Source organism: Eublepharis macularius, chromosome 4, assembly GCF_028583425.1.
Source record: "Eublepharis macularius isolate TG4126 chromosome 4, MPM_Emac_v1.0, whole genome shotgun sequence".
NCBI lineage: Eukaryota > Metazoa > Chordata > Lepidosauria > Squamata > Eublepharidae > Eublepharis > Eublepharis macularius.
Window position 1 is genome coordinate 153,488,539 of NC_072793.1, and position 24,392 is coordinate 153,512,930.

The 24,392-nt window shown below is 46.9% G+C and overlaps 1 protein-coding gene across 4 annotated transcripts in view; it reads left to right on the forward strand.

The window, feature by feature from the left end:
• CAMK1 (calcium/calmodulin dependent protein kinase I) overlaps positions 1 to 24,392 on the forward strand; it is a 43,577-nt gene that overhangs the window by 3,411 nt on the left and 15,774 nt on the right. For 2 of the 4 annotated variants that reach the window (XM_054977760.1, XM_054977759.1), the window contains exons 2-5: positions 7,440 to 7,606; positions 13,754 to 13,885; positions 19,677 to 19,751; positions 19,939 to 20,077. In XM_054977760.1, coding sequence (XP_054833735.1) covers positions 7,521 to 7,606; positions 13,754 to 13,885; positions 19,677 to 19,751; positions 19,939 to 20,077 — 432 coding nt within the window. In that variant the 5' untranslated portion in view covers positions 7,440 to 7,520. Of the gene's footprint in view, positions 1 to 3,151; positions 3,171 to 4,246; positions 4,336 to 7,439; positions 7,607 to 13,753; positions 13,886 to 19,676; positions 19,752 to 19,938; positions 20,078 to 24,392 lie in introns of those variants that run through there. The other 2 variants (XM_054977762.1, XM_054977761.1) reach the window with 2 other exon arrangements.

A 24,392-nucleotide genomic window follows, 5' to 3' on the forward strand; every position in this document is an offset into this window, starting at 1 on the left:
GGGACCGTGCCACTTCCGACTGCAGAAGAGGGGATTACATTTTTCAAAGTTTCCCAACATTCACAATTCACTATAAATGAAAGATTAGCGCAGCATGTGAAAGGCTAGGTGACTTTTTAAAAAAATTGTAGGGAATTTTTAAATGCAGGGGGAGGACATTGAAAATGTGATGTTCCCTCCCTCCACCCTGACAAGTTTGAAGTGGTGCAAGCCATTCTGCTGCCTCGGGAGGCTTATCACTTCATTTTGCTGTGTGTGAAACATATTTGGTAAAATCACTTCTGCATGATTATACCTGGCAGTTTTCCATGTGAACCTTTGCTCTTGCCCAGAGTCCATGTGGGCATGTTGTACGAGTGCATCTGAAACAGAACACTTTATGGTCTTTATGAAGACATGAAGCTGCTGTATCCTGAGCCAGACCCTTGCAGTGCAATCCTAAGAAGAGTTACTCCAGTCTAAGCCCATTGAAATCAGTGGTCTTAGGTGGGAGTAACTCTTTTTAGGATTGCACTGTTGGTTTATCTAGGTTGGTATTGTCTCTTCTTAATAGCAGCTGCTCTCCAGGGTCTCAGACAGAGGTCTTCCCATCATGTAGAACCTGATCCTTTTAACTGGGAATGCTGGAGCTAAACCTGTGACCTGCATGCAGTGCTGATGCTTACCACCGAACCACTGCCTCCTTGCTGATAACACTCTGTGGGGATAAACCTCTGTCTGAAATGGCATGCACCTCTCTCTGCTGCTTAGCATTGAGTTTGGTGGGTGGGAATGCACAATAGATTCCCCTGCCTGTATTTGTGTTTGTACAGATGTCTGATCCAGTTGTGTGAATGTGTCTAAGAGTAGAGGTGGGCACAGACCTGGCTTTCTAATAGCTTCAATATATGAATGCATTCTTGTGCAGCATGCAACTGTTAAGTATGAAATCTTTTATTCTCATTGCACCTGCCTGCATCTGGATGTGAGTGTTATGCAGTTCGTTTGTATGTGTTACGTTTGTACTTCTACTCTTGTGCAGGTGTATCAAGTGTGTGACTGTTTACTTCTGTGCTCATTGTTTGATTTTCTTCCATTAAGTTCATATCTTGGAGTAGATAACTTGGTAATTATCATTATATAGGGAAACCTGATCTTTCCAAATTATCCTTTCATGCACTACTTCTCAAAAGCTGGAATCCCCCCCTTAAAGTCTTAATGATAGTATTATCTTAATTCTTTTATTACAGTCATTATGGTTGTTACAGAGCAGCATGCGTGTGGGGGAGTGATACGACATAAAAGGAAGAGCGGGGAAAGGGGGAGTTCTATAAAAAGCGTTCAAAGCCTATAATAAACAGTTAATTGAAAAGAAGTATCAAAATAACCCCATTTACAGTGCAATCCTAAGCAGAGCGGCACCTTTTAAAGTCTGCTGAAGTCAGAATACTTAGAAGGTGTAACTCTGCTTAGGATAGCACTATTAGCCTCTCTCTTTTGCATCAGAGATCTAGGCGTCTTCTTCCTGCATTCTCGTTCGGAGAGATCTCCTATCCCAGCGCTTATGCTAGATCATGCTGTTTGGAGGTTTGAGAAAAATGGGATCCTTCCACTTACAGAGTGCTGCTGCTTCTGATCTGACTGCTCTGCAGGCTATTTGTTGTCCCACCTATGTTGTGGGCACCTGTTAGACAGTGCCTGTGTCAACATGAGTAACACATCTCTCCCCATGTCATTTAATTGTTTGCTCCCTGTTTTTCTCAGGAAACCATTTGGCTAAGTGTTGTCCTCCATTAGTTGTATGGACTCAGAAGTACTCATCTAGTAAGAGGCGGTTATTTTTTTAAGTGTCACGCTTAGAGGCAGCCAAGAAGCCATCCCAGAAGCCCCCCTGTCTCCATTTCAATCAGGTGTTATATGTTCCTCCTCTGCTGCCCCTGAAAACACAGCACATTTTTAAAAGGGTGTGTGTTAGTAGGAAAGAGCAGGGGTGGCTCTCCCACCTCCATTTTTCGGCTGTCTTTCCATATGGATAACAAGCTTGCCTGCATGTTGTGTGACTAACAGCTAGCGTGAATGAGGAAAAATACAGATGGGGCATTCGTTACTTCATTGTCTGGAAAGCTGTGCTCACACTGACTAACTCTGGATGCATGCCTGTGCCGTTGGCCCTGTGCCTGATTCTTTCGTGGCTGTGTTTTTCTCCTGTTGGTTCAAGCACCTATGGAGGCATTTGCCACGGCACCACCATCTCTATGTCTACCTTGGCATCTGTATGGCACTGTCACCCTCTCTATCTCTCTTTCTTTGTCTAGGCTTGTCCCCTTCTGTGTATGCAAAGCTGTCTTTATTTATTGTTTGTCTCTTTATGAGATCCACCACTGCACCAGTAGCTGAGAATCAGATGGGAAATCTCTTGACTTTTGTGGAGCTGCTCTATGTTACATGAATGGAGAATACAGAGAGGTCTGATAAGGATGTGTTTGAGTGGTATATGGGCAATAAAGGGTGCAGAGGTAGCAGTTCCACTGCACAGTGTCTGCAATTCAATTCCCTATATCTCTAGTTTTTAAAAAAAATCTCTGGCATGGGGCTGTTCCTGATGTCCTAGAAAGCTGTTGCTGTTCAAAATAGCCAGGACTGGTTTAAATATTGGTGGACCTTTGTAAATGGTAGTTGGTTTCTCCTTAACCCCGTCCTCCTCAGTGTGAATAACCATAGGTGCTCTGTCATCATTTATCCCTTATGTAGCTACTTGCTGGTTTGTAGAAACGAACATGCAGGCAAAGCAGGGGAAGGTCACTGAAGCGCATAAGGGGAGACCACTGCTGGGGCATCTTTTGCTGTTCACATAAGGAGAGGAGCGGGTTAAACAGCTCCTAGCTTCTCTGACCTAGGGTCAAGTCTGGTTCACACAAACAGGAAAACAAAAACAGTAGAATGGACTGTCCCAGTTCACACTGCAGATCCCATTTTGGAATCATTCCCCATTTTTTTAAAAAAGTTCCCTGCAAATTGAACACCAGCACAGCAAGAAAAAGAGGGCCTCAATTGTTTTTTCCTAGCTGGACTAGCTTTCTATTTGTAGTTTTTCTTTTCTTTTTTTAAGTGAAGGAACATTCAGAGCTGGAATTCACCCTACACAGTCAGAAATGAAGCAGTCTGATCTACTACCTCATTCTCTGAATAAGGTTAGAGAGAGGGGGGGGCAACCTTTTATCCTTGCCTCATGAGAACTGTCTAGCTGTCCTTGCTAACACGGTTGAAAGTTCCACTGTCATAGCATCAAGCTGGACCCTTGCATTACCATGTTTACAGCTTGTACCAATCATGGTTGTTCCCACCCGCCTAGGAGACTGGGGAGGCAGAAACTCACCGGCAGCTTCATCTGTGCCTGCAGAACCAGATGTAGTATATCACCATGTCAAGGATTTCCCCAAACCTCTATGGTGAAAACATAGAATTTTGAAGAATTCTAGTATCCTGTAACACCGTGATGTTACGTGGTTATGCAGCCAGAAATGGCGTTGTGGGATCCCATTCCAGCTCCTCCACTTTCACCCTGCCACTTCCCAGAGCAAGGGAATATAGGGATCTCCCACCTTCAGTAAGCACTTAGCAGCTCTACATCCACAATATGATCCCCCCCCTTACATCATTTTTCTTGCTACTGGGAGCAGGGCCAGCCTGTCCCAGCAGGCATATCAAGCAGAGATCAGTGGATTTCTCAAATGAAACCGGAAGCCAAGTTGGGGATGTGAGTATTTCTCTAGTACAGTGATACTCACTCTTTGGCTCAGCCATATGTGGCTTTTTGAGATGATTCCTGTGGTTCTTCTCCAATGTGGCGCCCTTCCCATGTTCCAGGAAAGTGAGCCAGGTCACTGCCCAGTAGGCAGATGGTTCCCGCCTTGAAAGAGCCACTGCTCGAGGGGATGGATGATAAGTAAGCTATGAGGGTTCTTGAAATGTGGGCCTCCTTCCAAGGATGGAAGTGAAGGGCCTGTCCTCTCCAATTCCCCAGCACCACCACCACTCCTGCTGCCCCACAGGCTCAGCGCTGTTGTCCCAGCACCTGGTAGTTGCCAGGAGGAGAGCAAGCTGACTGCAGAAAAAAGAGCATACAGCCACTGCCATGGCAGCCGCCCAGGAACAGAGCAACCTGGCCAGAGTGGGCTGGCTTTCTCCACAGCCATCTGGCCCTCCTCCAGGCACCTTGGCAATCTCACGCTCACCCAACCTGCCTTGTCTCACACTGAGGAGAGGACTGGAAGGCAGGGAGGGAAGCCCTTCCCCTCACTCCTGGTAGACGAGGGCTGGCTAAGGTTGGGGGGAGACAACTTTTCATGTCCAGAGGTACTCCAGTAATTTTTTAAAAATGTAGTTACATACTTAATAGTTGCATTTTTCTGTATGTGTTTAGTGGGGTGGCGCACAGGGCTTCTTTTGATTGCTGGTAATTGTAAAAGTGGCTCGGGAGCAGTTCTATCTCTGTGTACTTCCTCACAGGAAGCGAGGACATTGGTGCAGTATGTCTTTTGGCTCCCTTCCCCCTTTACTATTTAGCCACAGAAAGCTTTGTGGTACACCACTAACTTGAGCAGTAACCTTTCAAGGCAAGAGACTAACAGAGGTCATTGGCCATTGCCTACCTCTGCATAGCAATCCTGGTTTTCCTCAAAGTTCTCCCATCCAATTACTAACCAAGCCCAACTCTGATTAGCTTCTGAGATCTGAAGAGCTCAGGCTCGCCGGGGTTATCCAGGTCTGGGCCTTAAAAGGGGGAGGGGGCGGGATCTGAAACTGGACACCATTGACACAGGTTGTTTTATTACAATCATTTCTGCTTATCCATCCATACCTAAAATGGAGACTCAAGGCAGATTGCAGATTTAAAAACACAAATCATAAAATTACAATAAAGATACAGCCACCCCAGTAACAAGCCCCTTATTCTCATCAGACCTGGCCTTGAATGCTTTCTCATTTAAGCTCTGCCAGGGGTTCTTCATCTATGTTATTTACTTTTTACATTTGGATTGCAAACTGGCATTTTAGCAAGGTGTCCAGGCTGAATAATCCTACCAAGGGAATAATGTTACCATTTCTCTGGGTGTTAAAGATGTCATTCAGCTGTAGGTGTTTATTCATCTGAATGCATGCTGGTTTAAAATGGCCTATGGATGTTTTGAGTTTTAAAAAATGGCTATGCAACAAACCTTTCTGCCCAGTGGCAACCTGACTATGTAGCATAGGAAAATGACTGATTTTCCTCTTTATCTCATATAGCTGTAGAATAGGTTGCAGCCTGGGCAGATAGGGTAAATATGTATGCAAAGGTGGCTTAGAGAAAAAGACTGTGGAACTTGGAGAGAGGTGGAGATTTGGCTCTTGCTAAGGAGCCGTCAGTTGCCCTAACAAAATGGAATCTAAAAGAATTATTTTGGTTCTTTAGATTCACCCAGACAGTTATATTTCAGTTTAATGTGTAGACTTTAATGCTGTCTTCATACACAGCCAACTGCATATGCAGAAGGATGGCGTGTGAAGGTCTTCCTGGGATGATTTCAGAATGCTGGTAGCATTTTCCCATGTGTTTGTGTGGGTATCTAGAGACAGAAAGATAGAAAGAAAAATTCCTACAGATGGAAAACCAGCATGTTAGGAATCTTGTGGCACCTTGAAGATTCACAAGTGTTTATTCTAGCACAAGCCTCTGTGGACTAGAACACCACGCATTGTCAGATGCCTCTGGTCCATGAAAGCTGATACTAGAATAAAAAACGCGAGTCTTTACACTGCCACACAAGAAGATGCTATCTCCAGAACATTTCTTCCAGACATGCTAACTCTCCATGTGCAGGAAATGTTGTTATGTGGAAGCATTCCAAAGAATTGTGTACGTATAGCTTGGCCCTGAGAGAATACAGACGTCTCTTTAAAGAGGAACAGCCTTCAAACTGATTCATTAAATGCAACCTTCTTGTGCGGGAGGGGAAAATGGCATTACGTAACTCTGTTTTTAGAGCATGTGCGAACAGAATATATTTTTAACTGAAATCTGCCTTTCATTCTACGGCAGAAGTACAGGTAGCAAGAGGTATAAAGCACCACAGGCACAATGCACTTTTCCACACAGCCTCTGCGGAAGCACCTATTGCTGCTTGCTTATGTTTATGTGAATGCTGACTGGATCTCCCATTAGAGCATAGAGTCTGGTCTTTGGGCGGGGGAGAGAATGGGCAAGTCTGGCCCCTAGAAGACACAGGGTAAGGCAAAAATGGGAAGTATCTTTTCAGTGTTGTGGGAACTATGGTTGTTGCCATGGAGATGGCAGTAATGTTATTAAACAGGCTAAAGTCTGTGCTTAGGGGCATAACAATGAAGAACAATAGAGAGGGAATGGGGCGAGATGAGCTGAAGCAAAAGAAGACCTTAGCTCTGGCCATGGTCACTGCTATACCTGCTCGGAAGGGCCACATGGTCCTTGGTCAGACACTCTTAGCAGTGCAAGTAACATATTGAAAACTAAATTACTTCTCTGAAGAACATCCATTTGTTGATTTAAATCATCAAACAGCCTTAGATCCTTTTTCTGGGAAGGAACAGGTAACTCCAGTTCTGTTTGGATGTGATGGTCGAAATACACACTACGCTTTCCCCAGGTAGGTTAACAGACATGGTGTCAGAGAGCAGAACCACAAGTGACAAAAGGCACAGGTTGGACACTTGCCAGCTTCCCTCAAGTTTTGATGGGAAATGTAGGCAGCTTGGTGGAATGTTGGACAAGTGACAGTTGAAAAGTCCATTGGACAGCAGTCAGAGAGCCAAGCTGCAAGACCAGGATGCCTACATTTCCCATCAAAACTTGAGGGAAGCTGACCAGTGTCCAATCTGTGCCTTTTGTCACTTGTGGTTCTGCTCAGAGTTCTGTGTTCTTAGGCATGCATAGGGATCATAACTTGTGGGGAGAGGAGGTGTAATCTCCCCCCACCACGCATGCACATGTGTATGCGTGCACACAGTGTTCCTTACTTGGAGAACTATTATTTGCTCCATTGAAGGTACTAAACGTGTATTAATGGGCTGCATGGAACTTTCTCTAACGGGGCAAATAGCAGTTCCGTGATGCAATTTGAATTTCCTGGAGGAAAATAGGGCACGGGGCGAGGTTTAAGCCCACTTGCCCCATGTGCTGTAGTCCCATTCTAAATTGGGCCTGGGTGCACCTGGGAAGCACAGAAGTTCCAGCCCACAACCCAACTCAGAGATCTGGGTAAACGCACAGTGTGTAGTTAAGCCTTCGGCTGGACAGAATTGAATATATGATGCACCCTCTGCCCCTGTCTTGCCTGTCCTTTCTCCTTCTCTAAGCAGTGCTTATATCTGGAGATGCAGCCTGGGCCTCTGTCTTCAGCTTTTCAATATTCTTAACACCATTTCTGCCCTTCCTTACATAGGCCCTGAGTTTGCCACATCTTCCTTTCCCTCTGCTCCTGCCAGCTGGAGATTGGGCTGCCTGATTCAGCCTGGGAAGAACCATGCCTTTGGAGGAAGAGGAGCCCAGTTGGAAGAAACAAGTTGAAGATATCCGGGAGATCTATGAATTCCGGGAGGTGCTAGGAACGTGAGTCATACAGTTACTGGGGTGGGGAGGGGAGGGTGCAGAAGACTGATCCTTGAAGGACTGACTTCTACAGTCCAGATCTGGAGACTGATAACCTGAGGTACTTCCTGTCTGGAGAAGGAGTTCCCAATATATTTCAGCCATGCTTCCCAGCTGGTTAGCTTGCATCATCACAGGTCACTCTCTGAAACTCTGCACTACACCCATTGGAGATTATAACCTTGCTATTCTTTACCTAATCGCTTTTTAAAAAGAGTGTTGGGAGTCCCCATTTCTGTTGTTGACTCACTTCAGCCCTAGTGAAGATAATAAGAAAGGAAGGCAAGGTAACTGAAAGTGTAAAAAAGAGTTCCTAATCTGGAAGCAAACTCTCTTGGGCCCAGTTCCATCCCCAGCTTTGATGTAGTTACCAGGCTTATTTGGGAGAAGAGGCTGCCAAAGTGGAAGGGCTTTGACTTCCTTTTGGAAACTTTTAGGGGACCAAATACTTGTGACCCTGAGAGTTATGTGAATCAGCTCCCAAGCAGGTGTTCTTTTGTTTTAAAAAAGCAGGCATTGCAGTCTCCCAGTTCAGATTGGGACTGCAACATGGAAGGAGGAAGGGGGGTTAAGCCTTTCCTCCATGCATTTTGTTTCTGACCAGAAATGGCCCCACAGAGCTCCTGTTTGCCCTCAAAGGAATAAGATGCTGAATGTAATACAATCCCCGTAAAAAAAGCCCTAAAAACCCACGTTTTTAAATTACTGTACACAAATGTAACTTTTATGGGAATTTAAGAAGACTCCCTCTTGACAGCATATGTGTATGCTCTCCTAGGTACAGTGGTATATGTTTACCCCAGTGGGGCAAACATTAGCTCCCAGGGGCCATTTCAGGTTGGGCAAGTGGCAGAGGTGGAAGATTTAAATCCCCGTCCTTCTCACACCATGGTCCTGATCCAAATAGAGCCCCATATATCTGGACTGGAGCTCATTCACAGAACTCCTAGTGTTGTGTCTGATTACTGAGTGAAATCTGCCTAGAGGATAATGTGAGAGCAGAAATGACTGCCTGCCTTGACACCCTTGCTGAAGCTGGTTGGTAGGAAGCCTAAGCATTTGTGTCCTCACACTGTTTCTGTCCCCCCTCTCGTTTTCCTAACTTGATGTGCTACCAGTAGTGCCATTTTGTGGACTACCTGTGGAAATAATAGGTGTGGGCCATCTTTGCTAAGTCTAGAGTGTAGGGTTGCCAACTCCAGGTTAGGAAATTCCTGGAGATTTGGGAGTGGAGTCTGGGAGGGCAGATCTGTGGGAGACGAGGGAGCTCAGCAGGGACGTGATGCCGAAGAGTCCACCCTCTGAAGCTTACCATTTTCTCTAGGGGAATGGATCTCGATCAATAGTAAATCTGGGAGAACTGGCCCCACCAGGAGGTTGGCTACCTTACTTGAGTGTCCTGTGTATTTATGTACCTTTAGGAGTCTAACTATCAACTGAGCACGACAGAGCTGTGCTGCTGTTCTGTGTGCAGTTGTGTGTGGGGGCGGGGGCAGAATCTGTAAATATTGGGCACTAGGGCTGGTATTAGGCATTTTGGCTTCTAAGCAAATTATTAAAATTCCTTTCCCTCCTTCCTTTGTCTCTTCTGTTACTCCAACTCCTGGATACCTTGTTTGCCTTCAGACATCCAAGTCCCCAGAACTGTAGAAACATGGGGCAAGCCAGGGGAAGACTGGCTATTATGGCCATGGAGATTTTTCTTGGTGGATTGGTGGACAGCCCTTCTACTCTCAGCCACGCCAGCCCAGGGACAAGAAGGGAAGCACCCAGCCAAGCCCCATGTTGTGCAGGGAAGGCAACGCCTGGCTGAGCCCCACAAAGCATAGGAATAGCTGAGCAAGCAGGCTGGCCCTTTCTCCCTTCCTTTGGGGAGCCGGGGCTGGGGCAGACCAATAGGAAAGGGCTTTTTCCAGGACTGTTTTTTCCTCCCAGTTCATCCCTTGGCAAGTATCCTTAGAGAAAACTCTGGAAGATGATTGTGTCTTTTTAATAGTCTTTTAGCTTACACTATAGATTTGTATCTATTTATTTAGATATTTATATCCTACTTCATAGTGGGAACCCAAAGTGCTTTACAAAACTGTTTTCTTTCATTTTATCCTCACAGCAACCAGCTTGTGAGGTAGGCTGAGAGGGAGTGACCTGACTCAAGTTCACGCAGGTGGCATGGCGAAGTAGGAGTACAAACTTGGTTCTACCAGATCCTAGTCCAACGCTAATAGCTAAACTACACTGGCTTCCCAATTTGGCATTATAAAGCTGCAGAAACAAGCACTGGGGCAGTCCTAAATTCACAGTAACATCACCCTAACTTTCCCCCTGAATCCAAACTCAAGTGCAGTCCTAGCCAGGCAAAATGTATCTGATCCCCGTTCTGGTCAGATAGATGTGGCTTACCTCCCAGGTGCTTGAAACAGCCAGATGCCCATTTGTGCCCATTCCCCCGTCCCCCCCATCAGCAGCCTTGCCAAAGCCTGAAGGAGGAGCATGACACAACAGGCTCTACTCTTGTTTTCCATCTGGCCATCTGTGTAGTAGAGTCTTCAAGATCCTTCTGTTTCACAGCGATGGGTACATTGGACTTTTTGCCCCGCCCTCTACCCATTGGCCACTGTAGCCTATTGGAAGGCCACAGGCCTGCTGGGCTCTTGCTTTCTCTTACTTCCTGTCTGCCTTTTTTTACATTCCTACATTCACAGGTTTGCACAGGCTGCACATCTAGGGTCCGGTGTGGGGAATGGCAAGGCTTTGAGCAGGCAGGGATGGGACTTCAGCACGTGCAATAATATCTCTTTTCAGTCTGGCTGCTTTCCCCCTGATGTTTTTTTCCCCCCTTGCAGCCCAATCGGTGCCTTTCCTTGTTATTTTTCCTGGCTCTCACAAAATAAAACAAATCCAATCTGTGATTTGAAAGTAAGGTAAATTACGCAAAACGGACTAGAGAAAAATTATGCAAATTTAAAATCCTGTTATTTTCCCCGGCTCTTGTAAAACAAAACAAATCCAACCTGCAACATGAAAGTGGGGTAAATGATGCGAAATGGACTAGAGAAAAGTTAAATTATGCAAATTAAGGCTTCTCTCCCTCCATCTCAGCCTTGTGGCTCAGCATTTGGTATCTGCAGAACCATTCCGTTATCCTTTTGCCATTCCTGGATAGCTAATACACTGTAGTGGTACTGGAGAGAAGGACTGGGGAACTGGACTGCTTTGATCTGCTGCTAAAGCAAAAGCCCCACCCCTCTGAAAGTGCAGCCCTGGACAGTGCGCGGGGGCTCTCTTTTGTCAGGCTGAGCCCAGTGGGTGGCACTGTGGTGGGAGCACATGGAAGCTTTAATGTCCCACGGTACCGGTAGGAGGCTGTATAGAATAAGGGCTCAGCCCATTGCCAGGCACCTTTCCCCCTCCCATTGCCAGGCATGCTCCACCTTGAATTTGTAACTGGGCTGGGTTGGCCAGTGATGGATGTCTGGCCTCAAATATTAGCACAGGGCTTGGTCAATATTGACAGGAGATCAGGCTGCCAGTGAAGTTGGAGGCCAGTCTTCCAGCAACATGCGGAGGGGACTTATTCCAATTGCTTTATAACCAGGGGCACTCTAAGGCTGGAGGCGGGACATTCTTAACTTGGCTAAGTACCTGGTTTAGCCTCGCCTTTCTCTCTGGTGGCCTTGAATCAAAGGAGACTAATCGGAGGACTCTTTGCTGAGTGTTTCTGCCTTAGGAAATCTACTTCAGAGGAGGAAGGAGCAAAATTGGGCTCCTTTCTCCAAGACCAGACCTTAATTTTATCTCTGCCCGTCTCCTTTTATAAACACCATCTTTCCCCCAGGATGCTTGTGATACAGTTCTGTCTTGCAGCTCAGTTGTCAAAGGCTGTTTGACACCCAAAATGGGACTGGTTAGTAGCTCAGACTGGCTTGTGTGTGGAGCTGAAGTGCCAGCACAGCCAGGTTAGAGACTGGCTAAGACACTTAGGTGGGATAAATGTGTTAGTTGCAGGAAGGATTCAGTTGTGAGAGCCCAGGGAGATTGCTATCATCCTGTCTTGGAGAGAAAATCAGTGTGTGACTATTGCCCACTACTAGGAACTCCTTAAATATCCTGGACTCACCGAGGGTGAGACACTTCCACCTTTCTCCTGCCTGTGGTATCTGTTAACTAGGAACAGTTGCCAGGTGATGGTTTGGCCACAGGATCACAGCCTCTGGCTTGTTTATTTATTTATGTATTTCTAGCCTGCTTTTCTCCCCACTGGGGACTCAAAGCAACTTACCAAAAAAATGTTGTTGGGTTGAATAGAAAAAAATATACAACACAACTCCAGCTCCTAGGCTGGGCCTGGATCCACTGAGCTGGTCACCCAGGGCTCCAGACTGTAAGCCCTGGGCAATCATCCTTTAGCTCGAGCCCCTGTGTACACCCCTGAATACCTGCAATAGAGGCGGAACAAAAGCTCATCTCTGATCGCATTCAGCTGGCCCAAAGATCTTCCCAACTTACCTCCCTTTTGTGAACGTGGATTTCAGTATCACTTAAAGCAGTTTACATTTTCAGCAGCCTTTTTTGTACTCACAACCAAGGTTGGTAATGGAGTAATAGTGCCCACGCTTAAGCCAAAGGAATGATTGTTCTAAACAGTGACTGAGAGTACAGAAGGAGACTGTGGAAGCTCTTTTGGAGTGTCCATTTTAGAACAGGGTTAACAATCCCAGGGTGGGGGCCAGAATTCTCTTAGAATTGTAGCTGATTTCCAGCAGTTCCTTTGGAGGAAATGGCAGAGGGCGACCTCTATGGCACATCCTCGCCAAGCTCCTTTCCCTCCCCAAATGCTGCCTTTCCTCAGCCTCTGCCTCCAAATATCCAGGAATCTCCCAAGTTGGAGCTGGCAACCCTATTCCATCCAGATTACATGATAGTTTGTCTTGTGTAAACAGGTGCAGCATTACCCACTTATGTAACGTGGGGCGGCCAAGCCAGGCTGCTGTATCGCATTCCCTCATGCATAGCTGTATAGCAAGCCTCTTCCCGGACCATAAGGATCAGCTGGCAAGCAGTAGTTTTCTGGGAGGGACCAAGAGCTTTCTCTGATCTCTGTCCACTGGCAGAATACAGCCGATGCTGTTCAGGGTAACCATGTGCTCCGTTGCCCTTGAACAGCTGGTTCCCTGCACTCTGCTCTGTGCCACCAGCTCTGTGTCTGCACAGATCATAAACCCTTCTTCCTGTGCCAAGGGTGGAACTCACTAGGCCCCTTTTTATCATTGTCCTTGCTGGGGCAGAGGTCTGCAATCAAAAGACTAGAGATAAGCAAGGAGGAGATCTGGGTGGCTTCCTCTTTTTGTCAGTCTGTGTCCTTGCACCAGAGAGAGCACTTCAAGGCTTGTGGAGAGATGTGTGTGCGCACATGCACACCCACACCTGTGACTACAAGGACACACAAGCACATGGATGTGTACATGAGAGACAAAGTGTGCTGAGATAGGAAAGGATGCCTCTTTTCTCCAATCCTTGTTGGACATCTGTGGCTCTACCCCTCCTCTGTATTATTTTTTTACTTTCTTGTCTCGCTGTAAGATGCTAGAAAGCTCTGCTAGATTTGCAGTCATACAGAGCCCATCTGCGCAGCTCTTTATCTCCCCCCTCAGCCACATCCCCCCCCAGAACGCAGTGTGCCCAGCATCTGTGCTCCTCCTACCTGGCTCCTTCTTTCTGTGCCTTGCCCAGTGCCGCCTCCCACCCCCAGCCTCTTCCTCCTGGCATACACTCGCCTGCCTGCCTGCCCGGTGCCATCTCTCACATGTTCTCCTATAAATAGATGAGATTCTGCAGGTTGCTGTGGTGACAGTGGCTGGGTGAGAGATCCAGCTGGGTGTAATGGGGGGGGGGGCGCTGGCTGGTGCTGACAGGATGGCAGAGCAGAGGATGATGGGAGGGGGACAAGCTCACACCTCTGTGTCACTGGGCAGGCCTCGCCCCTGAGCCAGGCCCTATGGAGCTCCAAGGAGTTCCTTTCCCTTCGACACATCTCACTTCTAGAAAAGGACTCTCTCTCTTAGTTGATTAGGGATCTCATCTTTTCCCCCATCTCCGTCTCTTTCCCAGTGGCGCCTTCTCCGAAGTGGTGCTGGCCGAAGAGAAGTCCACGCAGAAGCTGGTAGCTGTCAAGTGCATTGCGAAGAAGGTGCTGGAGGGGAAGGAAACCAGCATCGAGAATGAGATTGCGGTGCTGCACAAGTGGGTGGTGCTGCTGCTGCTCTACACCCCTCTCGTCTCTCCCCCCCACCCCGCTCATATGAACTGCTTTTGTTGGACTTGAGTTCAAGGTCGATCGAGTCCCACACTCTCACCTTTCAGACAGGGGGCCACCCTGATGCCAAGGGAGATGTTCACAGCCATCCCTGGTCGCTTGTCCTCTCTCGTTTGTGCTCTCCACTTTCACACCTGCACAAGGGGAGGGTTGTGGCTCAGTGGCAGAGCATCTGCTTTGCACGCAAAGTGTGTCAGATTCAGTCCCTGCCACCGCCTGTCTGAAAAGAGGCTCAGGTGGCAGGTGATATGAAAGACCTCTGCCTGAGACTCTGCAAAGACAGGGCTGACTTTGATGGACCAGCGGTCTGATTCAGCGTAAGGCAGCTTCATGCATTCACAGGAGCGTCCCACCCGCCTGATTCACTGCTTTTTAGTCATAATCAGAAAATGGAAAGCAGATGGAGAAATTTTTTTGCATATATTAAGGTCCCAGCTTCCATCCCTGGTTTAAAAAATGATTTAAAAAAAATATCTATACATACTCACACCACCTATTTGGAAGCTGTGTTCTCTTTCTCCCATGTGCATCTCTCTCCAGGTCCCTTTCAATGAAAATAGATGCACGGTACAGTAGCATGGCCAGTCGCTGCAGCAAGGCCGTAGTGGAAGAGTACATGACCAAGGCCCTGGGTTTGCTCCCTGGCATCCTTGCTTGAACACTCTCAGGTAGCAAGGCTGAGTATTATCTTCACCAGAGACCCCAGAAAGTCACTCCCACTTGGAATGGAAGTTCTAGATTAGACTGACTATTGGCCTGACTTAGTCCATGGCGCTTCTCCTATAGAAGTTTGTTGGTGCAGGATTTCTTGTGCTAATGTACTTTTCATGTGTGTGGCTTGCAGTATCCATGTGCATCCCCGTACCTGGGGATGTGGTTGTTCTGAGCAAGCAATTTGGTATTGGGCACTTTATTCCCTGGAGGTTGTCCTTGTGGTTGTCCCAGGTATGGTACCTTTCATTTTGAAAAAGCAAACACATTTCAAGCTGGTGTGAGTGCACAGCTGGTGTTGAAATGTACAGACAATAACTGGTGAAATCATAGGGGCCAAAGATAAACATGAGCAAACTTTCCATTGGTCAGGGTATCGGGTGTCAGTGCCTTCTTGTCCCTTCTCCATAAGTCATAGACGTAGAATAAATTTATGCAAAATGGTATGAACAAGCAAGATGAACAACTGGGTTTTTCTGGATGCACAGTTTGGTTACCTTGGTATAGAATGTCAATTTCCCTTGTAAAAGCAGAGACCGCACGTAGCTACAGTACATGGTTTCCACTGTGCAAACAGGTGGGTGGCTGGAATCGGGGCAGGATGTGCATGGGCACAAGGTGGCTGGTAAAGCCTCCATCAGAAGCTCTCTGAGGCTGAACCAGGCACAAGCTGGCTCTCCTGCACACCAGCCTTGACTATATTCATGTTGCGGAAGCAGGTAGAAAACACCTTTGTGTGGCACGAACTCCATATGGGGGCTGTATGCTGCTTGTCTAGTTAATGCACATTTCCTGTGGCTGCTGCTAGTAGCCTGGAGGTTGTCCTTGTGATCAGGCTGATCCATGTGGCAAGCAGACTTTGGAAATAACAATATGTGGGCGGAACCACTGCTGTGTGCAGTTTTTAGTGGACCTTGGTGTGGAGGGGCAGAGGATCAGTCCTGGGTTGGGGGAGTGGACTTAAAATGAGCTGGGAAAGGAATATCTCTGAAAACAGGAATGCCCATCTCCACTTATGTTAACATGGTCAGACTAGGGGTGGTTTAATCTTTTTCCCAGGGTGCCTCTGTCTACCACAAGCAAGGCTGCCACTTCTCAAGAGAGCTGAATAGAGAGGAACTTTGCAATGCTCTCACAAGGCTTCACATTCTTCCCTTGTAGAGGCAGAAAAGGCAGGAATGGACCCATTCATAAAACCTGTGTCGACTGTCTAGAAATAAGCCATTCCCTCTCAGATAGCTCCCCCAGGAGTAAATAATGCTGAGCCCCTTGATTTGTGCAAATGCAGCCTTAAAGAGGTATGCACATATGAAGTGTGCCCATGTGCAGGAGCTCTCTCTGCTCGTAGGTATGGGCCACCAGCCCTGCCCCATTTAGACCTCCTCGTATCTCAGTAGTCTTTCCTATCTTTCCATATGGGTTCATAATTTCCTAGTCCCCCTATTTGGGCTGGGATGTCTGCTGTTCTGAAAATAGCCCAGGGTGCAATATCTCTTTGTGCCCGGAGCAGCCACATGACCATTCCCGTGCCTGCCTCATGCTTGGTAAGGGCACCACATCAGCATCCTCTGGCACAAGCACAGGGCAGGGAAACTTAGGCAAGCCAGGTGCCACTTTGGGTGCCCTTGTTGTATACCTCATCTTAACCCCCTTGTGATCTCTGAGGCAAGAGATTATGCAAAACAAAGGAAGATTCTTTCACGTAGTGTAACGCAAGCTGCCTTATACGGAGTCAGGCCCTTGGTCTATCAAAGTCAGTATTGTCTCTTCTGATAGGCAGCGGCTCTCCAGAGTGGAGGCCTTTCATATCCCCTACTGTGTTGTCTTTAACTGGAGGACCTGGGACCTTCAGCATGCAAAACCGATGCTTTGCCACAGCTCCCAAACCACAGTGAGGGCTGCACATGTACAGTTCCTGGCAGCAGTGCACAGGTGCTAGACCTTACTGACTGGGACAGAAAAGTGACTGAGCTCTGAGGAAGTGTGGCTGGTCTCTTCCACAGACAAGTATTTTGTTTTGGTAGCAAAGAGGAGCTCAGTCTTCTCCCAAATGTTTGTTTTGGCAGTGAAGGAGAGCTGAGCAGATGTGTTCCTCTCTCTCTTCAAAGCAATGTTTACACTTTAAATCTGTGGCCTCCTCAGAGACTCTTCCCCCCTCCAAGAATTTTCATGGCACCCCATTTATAGAAAGTTACAGAAGAGAGGACCTGTGATGTACCACAGTGGGAATCCAGGTCCCTTGCTACATCTCCACTTCTTTGCCCAGTCACTTGGGAGGGATCCCAAGCTCTTCTCTCTCTCTCTCTCTCTCTCTCTCTCTCTCTCTCTCTCTCTCTCGGCCAGCAAACCACCTGGTCTTTCCTGCCCCCGTCCCCTCTCTGCACTTGCCTTTCCATCTCACCTTTAACCAGGGCTTTTTTTTCAGGGGGAATGCGGTGGAACAGAGTTCCAGAACCTCTTGAAAATGGTCACGTGGCTGGTGGCCCCGCCCCCTGATCTCCAGACAGAGGGGAGTTTAGATTGCCCACAGTGCCATGCGGAGGGCAATCTCAACTCCCCTCTGTCTGGAGATCAGGGGGCGGGGCCACCAGCCATGTGACCATTTTCTCCGAGGGCAACCCACTGAGTTCCACCACCTCTTTTCCCAGAAAAAAGCCCTGCCCTTAACCAACCCCTAGCCCTGTGGTTTCTCCTTCACTTGATCTTATCCCCACTCCTGCTTCTTCCGTCAAACTCGCTTCTCTTTTTTTGCCTCCTTCCTGACTCTCCCGTGTCAGCCCTTGTTCCCGTTACTGGATGCCATATACAGCAGTGCAAAATGCCACCGGAGTTCTAGTTTTTCCATGCCTGCACATGCTCAGATGTTATTGTTACACTTTGGGGAGGGGGAGTTTCAGACCTCCGCTTTTAACCTTTCTTTTCTTTCTCTCTCCTTCCCCCCCCCCCCCACCTTGCAAACCTGAGATTCCTTCTGGGTTTGCAGAAACACGTATCTTAGCTCTTTGTATGTCCCCCTCCCTTGTGAATGTTTTTATCTGCATGGAAAGGGTCATGCTTGGCTTTAAAGTATACGTTTGGCTGCTGCCAGTGACATTGCAAATGACACAGCTTCCCTCCCCCTTCCATTCCTGTAACCTTTACAAAAATATTGTTATGGTTTAACTGTTTTAGAAGCTGGATCATGTATGACTTCTAAAACAATGTGGCTAATGTCAGCAAATCACCCTCTTTAGCCACGTCCTGCCTTGTGAAACACTCTTGTTCCCTTTTCCCTCTCTAAGAATTCACTTCTTTGGTGGCCACAGCTATCCAGCGCTTCAGCATGATAAGAATGAGTATTTATACACCTTTCACATACAATATCTCAATAATATGTAAAGCATCCAAATCCCTGCAGATGTATTGAGGCTAAGAAAAAAAGCAGTTTGCTTAAGGCACCAGGGAGTTCATAACAGGCAAGAGCTGGTCTGGGAGACTTCCTGTTTTGCTATCCAGTTGCCGAGTCGCAGTACTCCTGGTTTGGAGGCAATGACTGCCAAAAAAGAGAGCCCATGTGCTGTCGTGTTGGACTGTGATCAGACCCAAGTTCACTCTACCATGGATACTTGCTGAGTGACCTTGGGCCAGTCACACCCTCTCAGCCTAACTACCTCACAGGGTTGTTGTGAGGATCGAATAGAGGAGAGTAGAATGATGTAAGCCACTTTGAGTCCCCATTGGAGAGAAAGGTGGGGTATAAATGAGTAAATAAATAAATAAATAAATAAATAATAAAGGCCCTGCAGGCATCTATCAGGCCTCAGCTGGCCCAGATCTCAAGTTATTAGACCCTGTTGAGGAGTTTGCCTTTCCAGCTTCATTCTGTCATCCACAATAACAGGTAGAGAGGTAAGTACCTCATTAGGGTCTAGTAACTTGAGACTTGGGGACAATTCCTCTACCTCCTAGATTGTAAGGCCTGTGAGGTCTATTTTACAACAGCACTATGGTGAGTGTGGGGAGTGATTCTGCCTGGGCTTACCGAAATGAGGCTGAAGTAGCAGACTCCTCATTAGGGTCTATTTACTTGGGGCATAGTCCCACTAGGTAAATCCCCCATTTCCCTTGTAGAATTGAGGTGTCTGTGGGACCTGTTTCACTTCTGTCTCCAAACCGTGCTTTGGCTGACAGATCCAAGTTTTAGACTTGCATGCTCCTTCCTCTCTACTTTGATTATCTCCTTGACTTCCTGTTCCACAGCGAACTTTAGTGTGCTAGAATGTCTACTTTGGCAACTTGTGGTTTATGCTTGCTCTCCAAACTAGAATCGGAGGCCATGTCTTGTTTGGAGGAAAAGCGCAAGCCCTAGTTTGCTAGTTCAATGTGACAGCAAAGTCTGGTTTGCCCCCAAACGGAAGGAATGTGAGCACATGAGGATGGTGCATGTGAACCAAGCCTAACTCTCATGGGAGTACATGGGAACCATATCTTCCCATGTCAAAAAAGCTACCCATGAGTCTCTTCCTCTACAGCAACACTCATTTGAGGAATGGATATTACACAATTGATGCTGGTCCTGGAAGTACTTGGGAAGGGGACATGGCTCAGTGGTAGAGAATCTGCTTTCAGTGCAGAAGATCCTAGGTTCAATCCCCATCATCTCCAATTTTAAAAAGAATCCAATTAGGGCATGTGAAAATCCTCTGCCTGGGACCCTGGTAAGCCACTACAAATTCCAGTGGACAATACTGACCTTGATAGACTGATGGTTTCACCCCCATGAAGCTGCCTTCTACTGGGTTCAATGCTAGAAACTGGAGAAGGTGGAGGGGACAGAATTTTGCCCTCCGGGAAGGTTCGTCATTTCAAAGTTGAAGGGGCCACGAGAGCAGCCAGGCTGTGGAGGAGAAACTAGCATGTTATAGGACAAATACCGGGTCTTTAGGTCTTGTTATAGCAAAGTGATGGTTTATGGATGCTTGAACCCTTTCCACATCCCAATGCTATCTTTCTGTCTCTTTCTGGTAGGATCAAGCACCCTAATATTGTGGCTTTGGATGATATTTACGAGAGTGGTGGGCATCTCTACCTCATCATGCAGCTGTAAGTTGCGGAGTGAGAGCTAGAAGCCTCAGTTTTGGGGATGGAAGAGGGGGGAACGACAGCCTGGCATACCGTGGGCTTTTCAGCAAGTCACTGTGGGTGGAGCTAATCCGGGCCACCCTCCTCCAGGGGGCAGCAGAGGCAAGTCTCAGGGTAGAACCAATTTGTGCCTTCTCCCTTATTGTAGGGTCTCTGGAGGGGAGCTCTTTGACAGGATTGTGGAGAAGGGATTTTATACAGAGCGAGACGCCAGCCAGCTCATCCGGCAGATCCTAGATGCTGTCAAATACCTGCATGACATGGGCATCGTGCACCGTGACCTCAAGGTGGGTGTGTTCACCTGCTCGGGGACATCAGCTTGTTATAACCACCTTAGATTTCAGTTATACACACGTGCAGGTGCCTGCTTGCCGATTAACTCCTTTCCCGTGAGCATTATATATATTGGAGGGTGGGGTGGGGAGGTGGCCCTCAGAGTTTATTTCCTCCATTGACTGGTGATGTAGAGAAGCCCTGCATTGTAGGACAATGCTTGGGTGGGAACCTCCTAACCGAGTCCCCACATCAACTCTTTGGCGATTGCTCCTCCCATGGCAGCTTTTTTTGTTACGGGTTTCCCCCATCTGTTCTCAACATTCCTAAAGTGCCCATGCATTGTACAAGATTGGGGCCCCCAGTTTTAATCTGTGCCATCTAATGGAGGATGAGGCAGAAGCTGACACTGAGCATCCAGAGACAATGGAGAAGCAATATCATGGAGGTATCATAGGAAAATCACATGCCAAGAAAGACTGATAAAAGTGCTGGGTCTTGAACATACTAATGAAAGAAACTTCAAAGGAGAGGCTGGATTTTGCATGCGTGGGGCTCCCAAAGCTCAGAACTCCAGACTCCTTTCCTCTGACTTGGGTCTTAGAATGCGTGGCTTCTTCAAAGAGAAAGCAGAAGATAGTGTGGGAATATCAGAAACCTGGTGAGACAGCAATAATCAACAAGAAACAGTGACTTATATTTTATATTTATTTATATATTGGATTTATATCCCACCATCCCTGCAAGTGGGCTCAAGGCGGGTCACAATATCATATTAACAGCAATTATCCCCTTGATATAAAATCTAAGGAAGTGGCAGGGAAGGAAATAGTCAGGATGGGGTATTGCTTTGCATGTTGGAGAGCATATTAGTTCAATACATAAAAAAAAAGAAATACACTTCTCCACAAAATAATGTAGTATAGGGGACACACTATTTTTTATCCCATGACCAATATTCTGTTTTGCAAATTTTGCTATGCTACCATTCATACCATTGTAGCTTTTAACAATATGGTATAGGACGCATTCAGCATCCATTGCAACAGTTTAACCTCTAAATCTATAAACATTCATCTAATGTCAGGACTCTGTGGGGAAGAAATCCTGCTCTACTTCAAAAATGAGGTGTGGGTTTGATGAGGTCGTGTGCCTGACCTTCTGCAATGCCAGCACTAAAGAGTTTTGTTAGTCTGCAAAAAGGTGCCATCGGCATGGTGAAGTGGTTTCTCACCTGCTCACAGGTGGTATCCAGTAATTGCCCTAGCTGCATTCCACACAACATCCCCAATGGCAAAGATTGAGCAAGGTGGGAGAAGAATTTCATTTTGCCTAGAACAGAATATTCTGCATTCAGTTGCTGAGAGAATACACTATTCAGGGAACTGAAGAAGTTGGAAGGCTAGTGGTAGTGGGATGTGTGTGAGATTGCCCTCGGCAGCATGGAGGGCAATCTCAACTCCCCTCTGTCTGGAGATCAGGGGGCAGGGCCACCAGCCATGTAACCATTTTCAAGAGGTTTTGGAACTCCGTTCCACCGTGTTCCAGCTGAAAAAAATCCGTGGTCGTACCTGATTGTTCATTCTACCTGGAAACATTTTATATTAGGATGTTTCCAGCTAATGGAGGGAAACAAATAGCTCCTTTCTACTTGACTAGCCAGATCAAAGAGAGCAAGTGAGTAAGCTAACCAAACTAAGATTATTTGGATCATCCTGTGAAGAAAGGAGTGCCATTGACCAGGCTAGGGGCAGGCCCAGCTACTGGCAATACCATCTTAAACAGAATAGGATCCTTTGAGGCTGATCAACTTCAGTGTTCTTGGAAGGGTGTAGCTATGCTTAGGATGGCGCTGTTAGATTATGCCCAGCACAGAGAATTGGACACCAGAGTGCGTGTGTGCCTGCTTAGCCCTTCCCTTGCTTCTTGTTTTTCCCCACACAGTGCAGCAAACCAAAAGGGTGGAGGGAGAGATTTGCCGTGAGAAAGCTAACAGAAAAAGAATTAAGCCCTCCTGCCCACAAGGTTTCTTCTTCATATTGTCCTATCACCCTCATCGTGTCACAGCCATTTGATGGACACCCTGGATTCTGGCCTTACTCTGAGTAAAATCAACAGACATCTCAACCTCTGCCAATAGCAGGTTATCTTTTAGAGCCAAGTTGCTAATATCTTTTTGCGGAAGCTGCATGATCTTCAGATAACATTCTTGAGCTCAGTCTTTTCACCACAGTTTGACTGCAGCTAACCTGACATGTTTTTCCACTTACCCAGCATCTGTTCTTGCTCTAAAACAGCCTTCTTGCCCATCCTAAAGTTCTCTGTATTGTATCCAACGTTGGCCAGTTTAGCTTATCCTTTCAGTCTTATTGTAGCCTGTAGTGTCCATTGCACAAAGCAGGCCAGAAATAAGCTAAATCAAACAGAAGTTGAGTTATTTTAAGAACTTTATTTATATTTATTTTATTATATTCCGCTCTCCCCACAAGCGGGCTCAGAGCAGAGCACAACAATATAAAAAAAAACTAATAGCACAAAAATTTAAAATCACCAATACAGTTCATTTAAAGCAGCAGCATACCTATTGCAACAACACAACTACCTACATATATTTCCACGTGAGTTTCTGTGAGTCAGCACTCACTTCTTAAGCTGCCCATTGCAAACCAGGATCACTTTTTAGAAGGGCAAAGCACAGGTGCCCTGAATTTGCTCGGCCAGTGGTTTCCACACACTGCTTTCAGGGAATCCTTTTCTCATTTCTTCCCTTGCTGTAATCAAGCTGATTACAGTTTGCTTTGTACCTTTGCATCCTGACTCCCTTCTTTGCAGCACCCCTCCCGCCTTCTGACTTGATACAAGGGCTCGGGGATCTTCATTCCTACTTGTATCTAACAAAGGGAGCTTGACTCTTGTTTATATCCTGAACATCTTATTTTAATTTTCTATAGTATTTGAATAATGCCCTTTTCACATTAATTTGTCTGTCCCGGGTCACCTTGAGAGTTGCAAAGCATTCTGGGGGATGTTCTATAGCCCGGGTAGGCAATGCGATGTTTTGTGTGCCAAACTGTGGCATGCCCAACCACTTTGCTCTGCGCTCAGGGCTGGTTTTTCAGCCAAGCAGCCAAGGCCCTGACATGCTGCCAGCACCATTAGAACTGGTGGTGGCATCAGAGAAGGTGACAGGCATGGCTTATGTCCACCACAGCCTCCTGGACCTGTGCAGCTGCCCACTGGGCCCAAAGTAACTCCCTGTGGTGGTGGTACTGCTACTGAGGCTTGGCTTGCTCCTAAGGTGTCTGGCCAGGTACAGCCTCTCAGCTCTTCCCTCCCAACCCCTTTGATTGCTGGGACATCAACATCTTACAGGTAGACATAGCATTTTTTCAGCACTTGGACCAAAAAAGTCACCTTCCCCTATTCTAGGTGATGTTCTGGGGTGTGTAGTTACTTCTTGAGGGATGCTGGCTAGTCTTCCTGGGCATACTCTAGAGGATATATATATAATATTGCACACTGGCTGCATGTTGCCACAGAGGAAGATTCATAGTCTTTCAGGAAAGCTGCTCTTCGATGACTTATCTCGTCTCTGGGCAGGTCTTTTGCCTGACTCTTCAGCACATGTCAGCCAGCACTGGCTGCATTGTTTGCACTCAAGCCCTCCAGTTCCAGAAGGGTAGTCCTGTTAGTTTGTAGCAGCAATATAGAACAAGAGTCCAGTGGTGCCCCAAAACTAGCAAAATTTATTACAGCATAATGTGAATCACAGCTCACTTCATCAGATGCGATGAGGCCTCCAGTTGTCAGCGTGGTGCGGGAAGGGAGCACCTGTCTTGTTCTGCAGCACTGAATGCCGCAGTACAGAGACAGTCTTTGCTTTTGAGTGCGAAGCTTTGCCAAACCACCTTCAGAGAAAATGGCTCTTTGGCATGTCCACCTTTCTGATAAATTCTGTCCTTATCTTTTTCCTTTGAGCACTCAAACCTGTTTAGCAGGTTAGAAATCCCAGCCTGTTTTGCTGCTCGGGGCTGTTTCTTATCTAGACCATTGTGGTTAGATCCTTGTAGCTGAGCCAACCCTGGGATATTTTAGATGATATGCAGAAAGCATTGGAATGAAGAATATGCCACCCTTTCTGGAATGGGCAGCTCGGAGAGATCTCTTCGCAGTAGAACTGTCTTTGTCCTATAGAAAACAGTAATGTGAGATGTGGGGTGTCCCTGGTTTTTAGATGAATGCAGGTTTGTACTCGGCTAGAGCTATTGATCAAGCTGTTGTATTGGTTCTTCCCAGAATGATATCTACAGGTCTTTAGGATCACTTTCT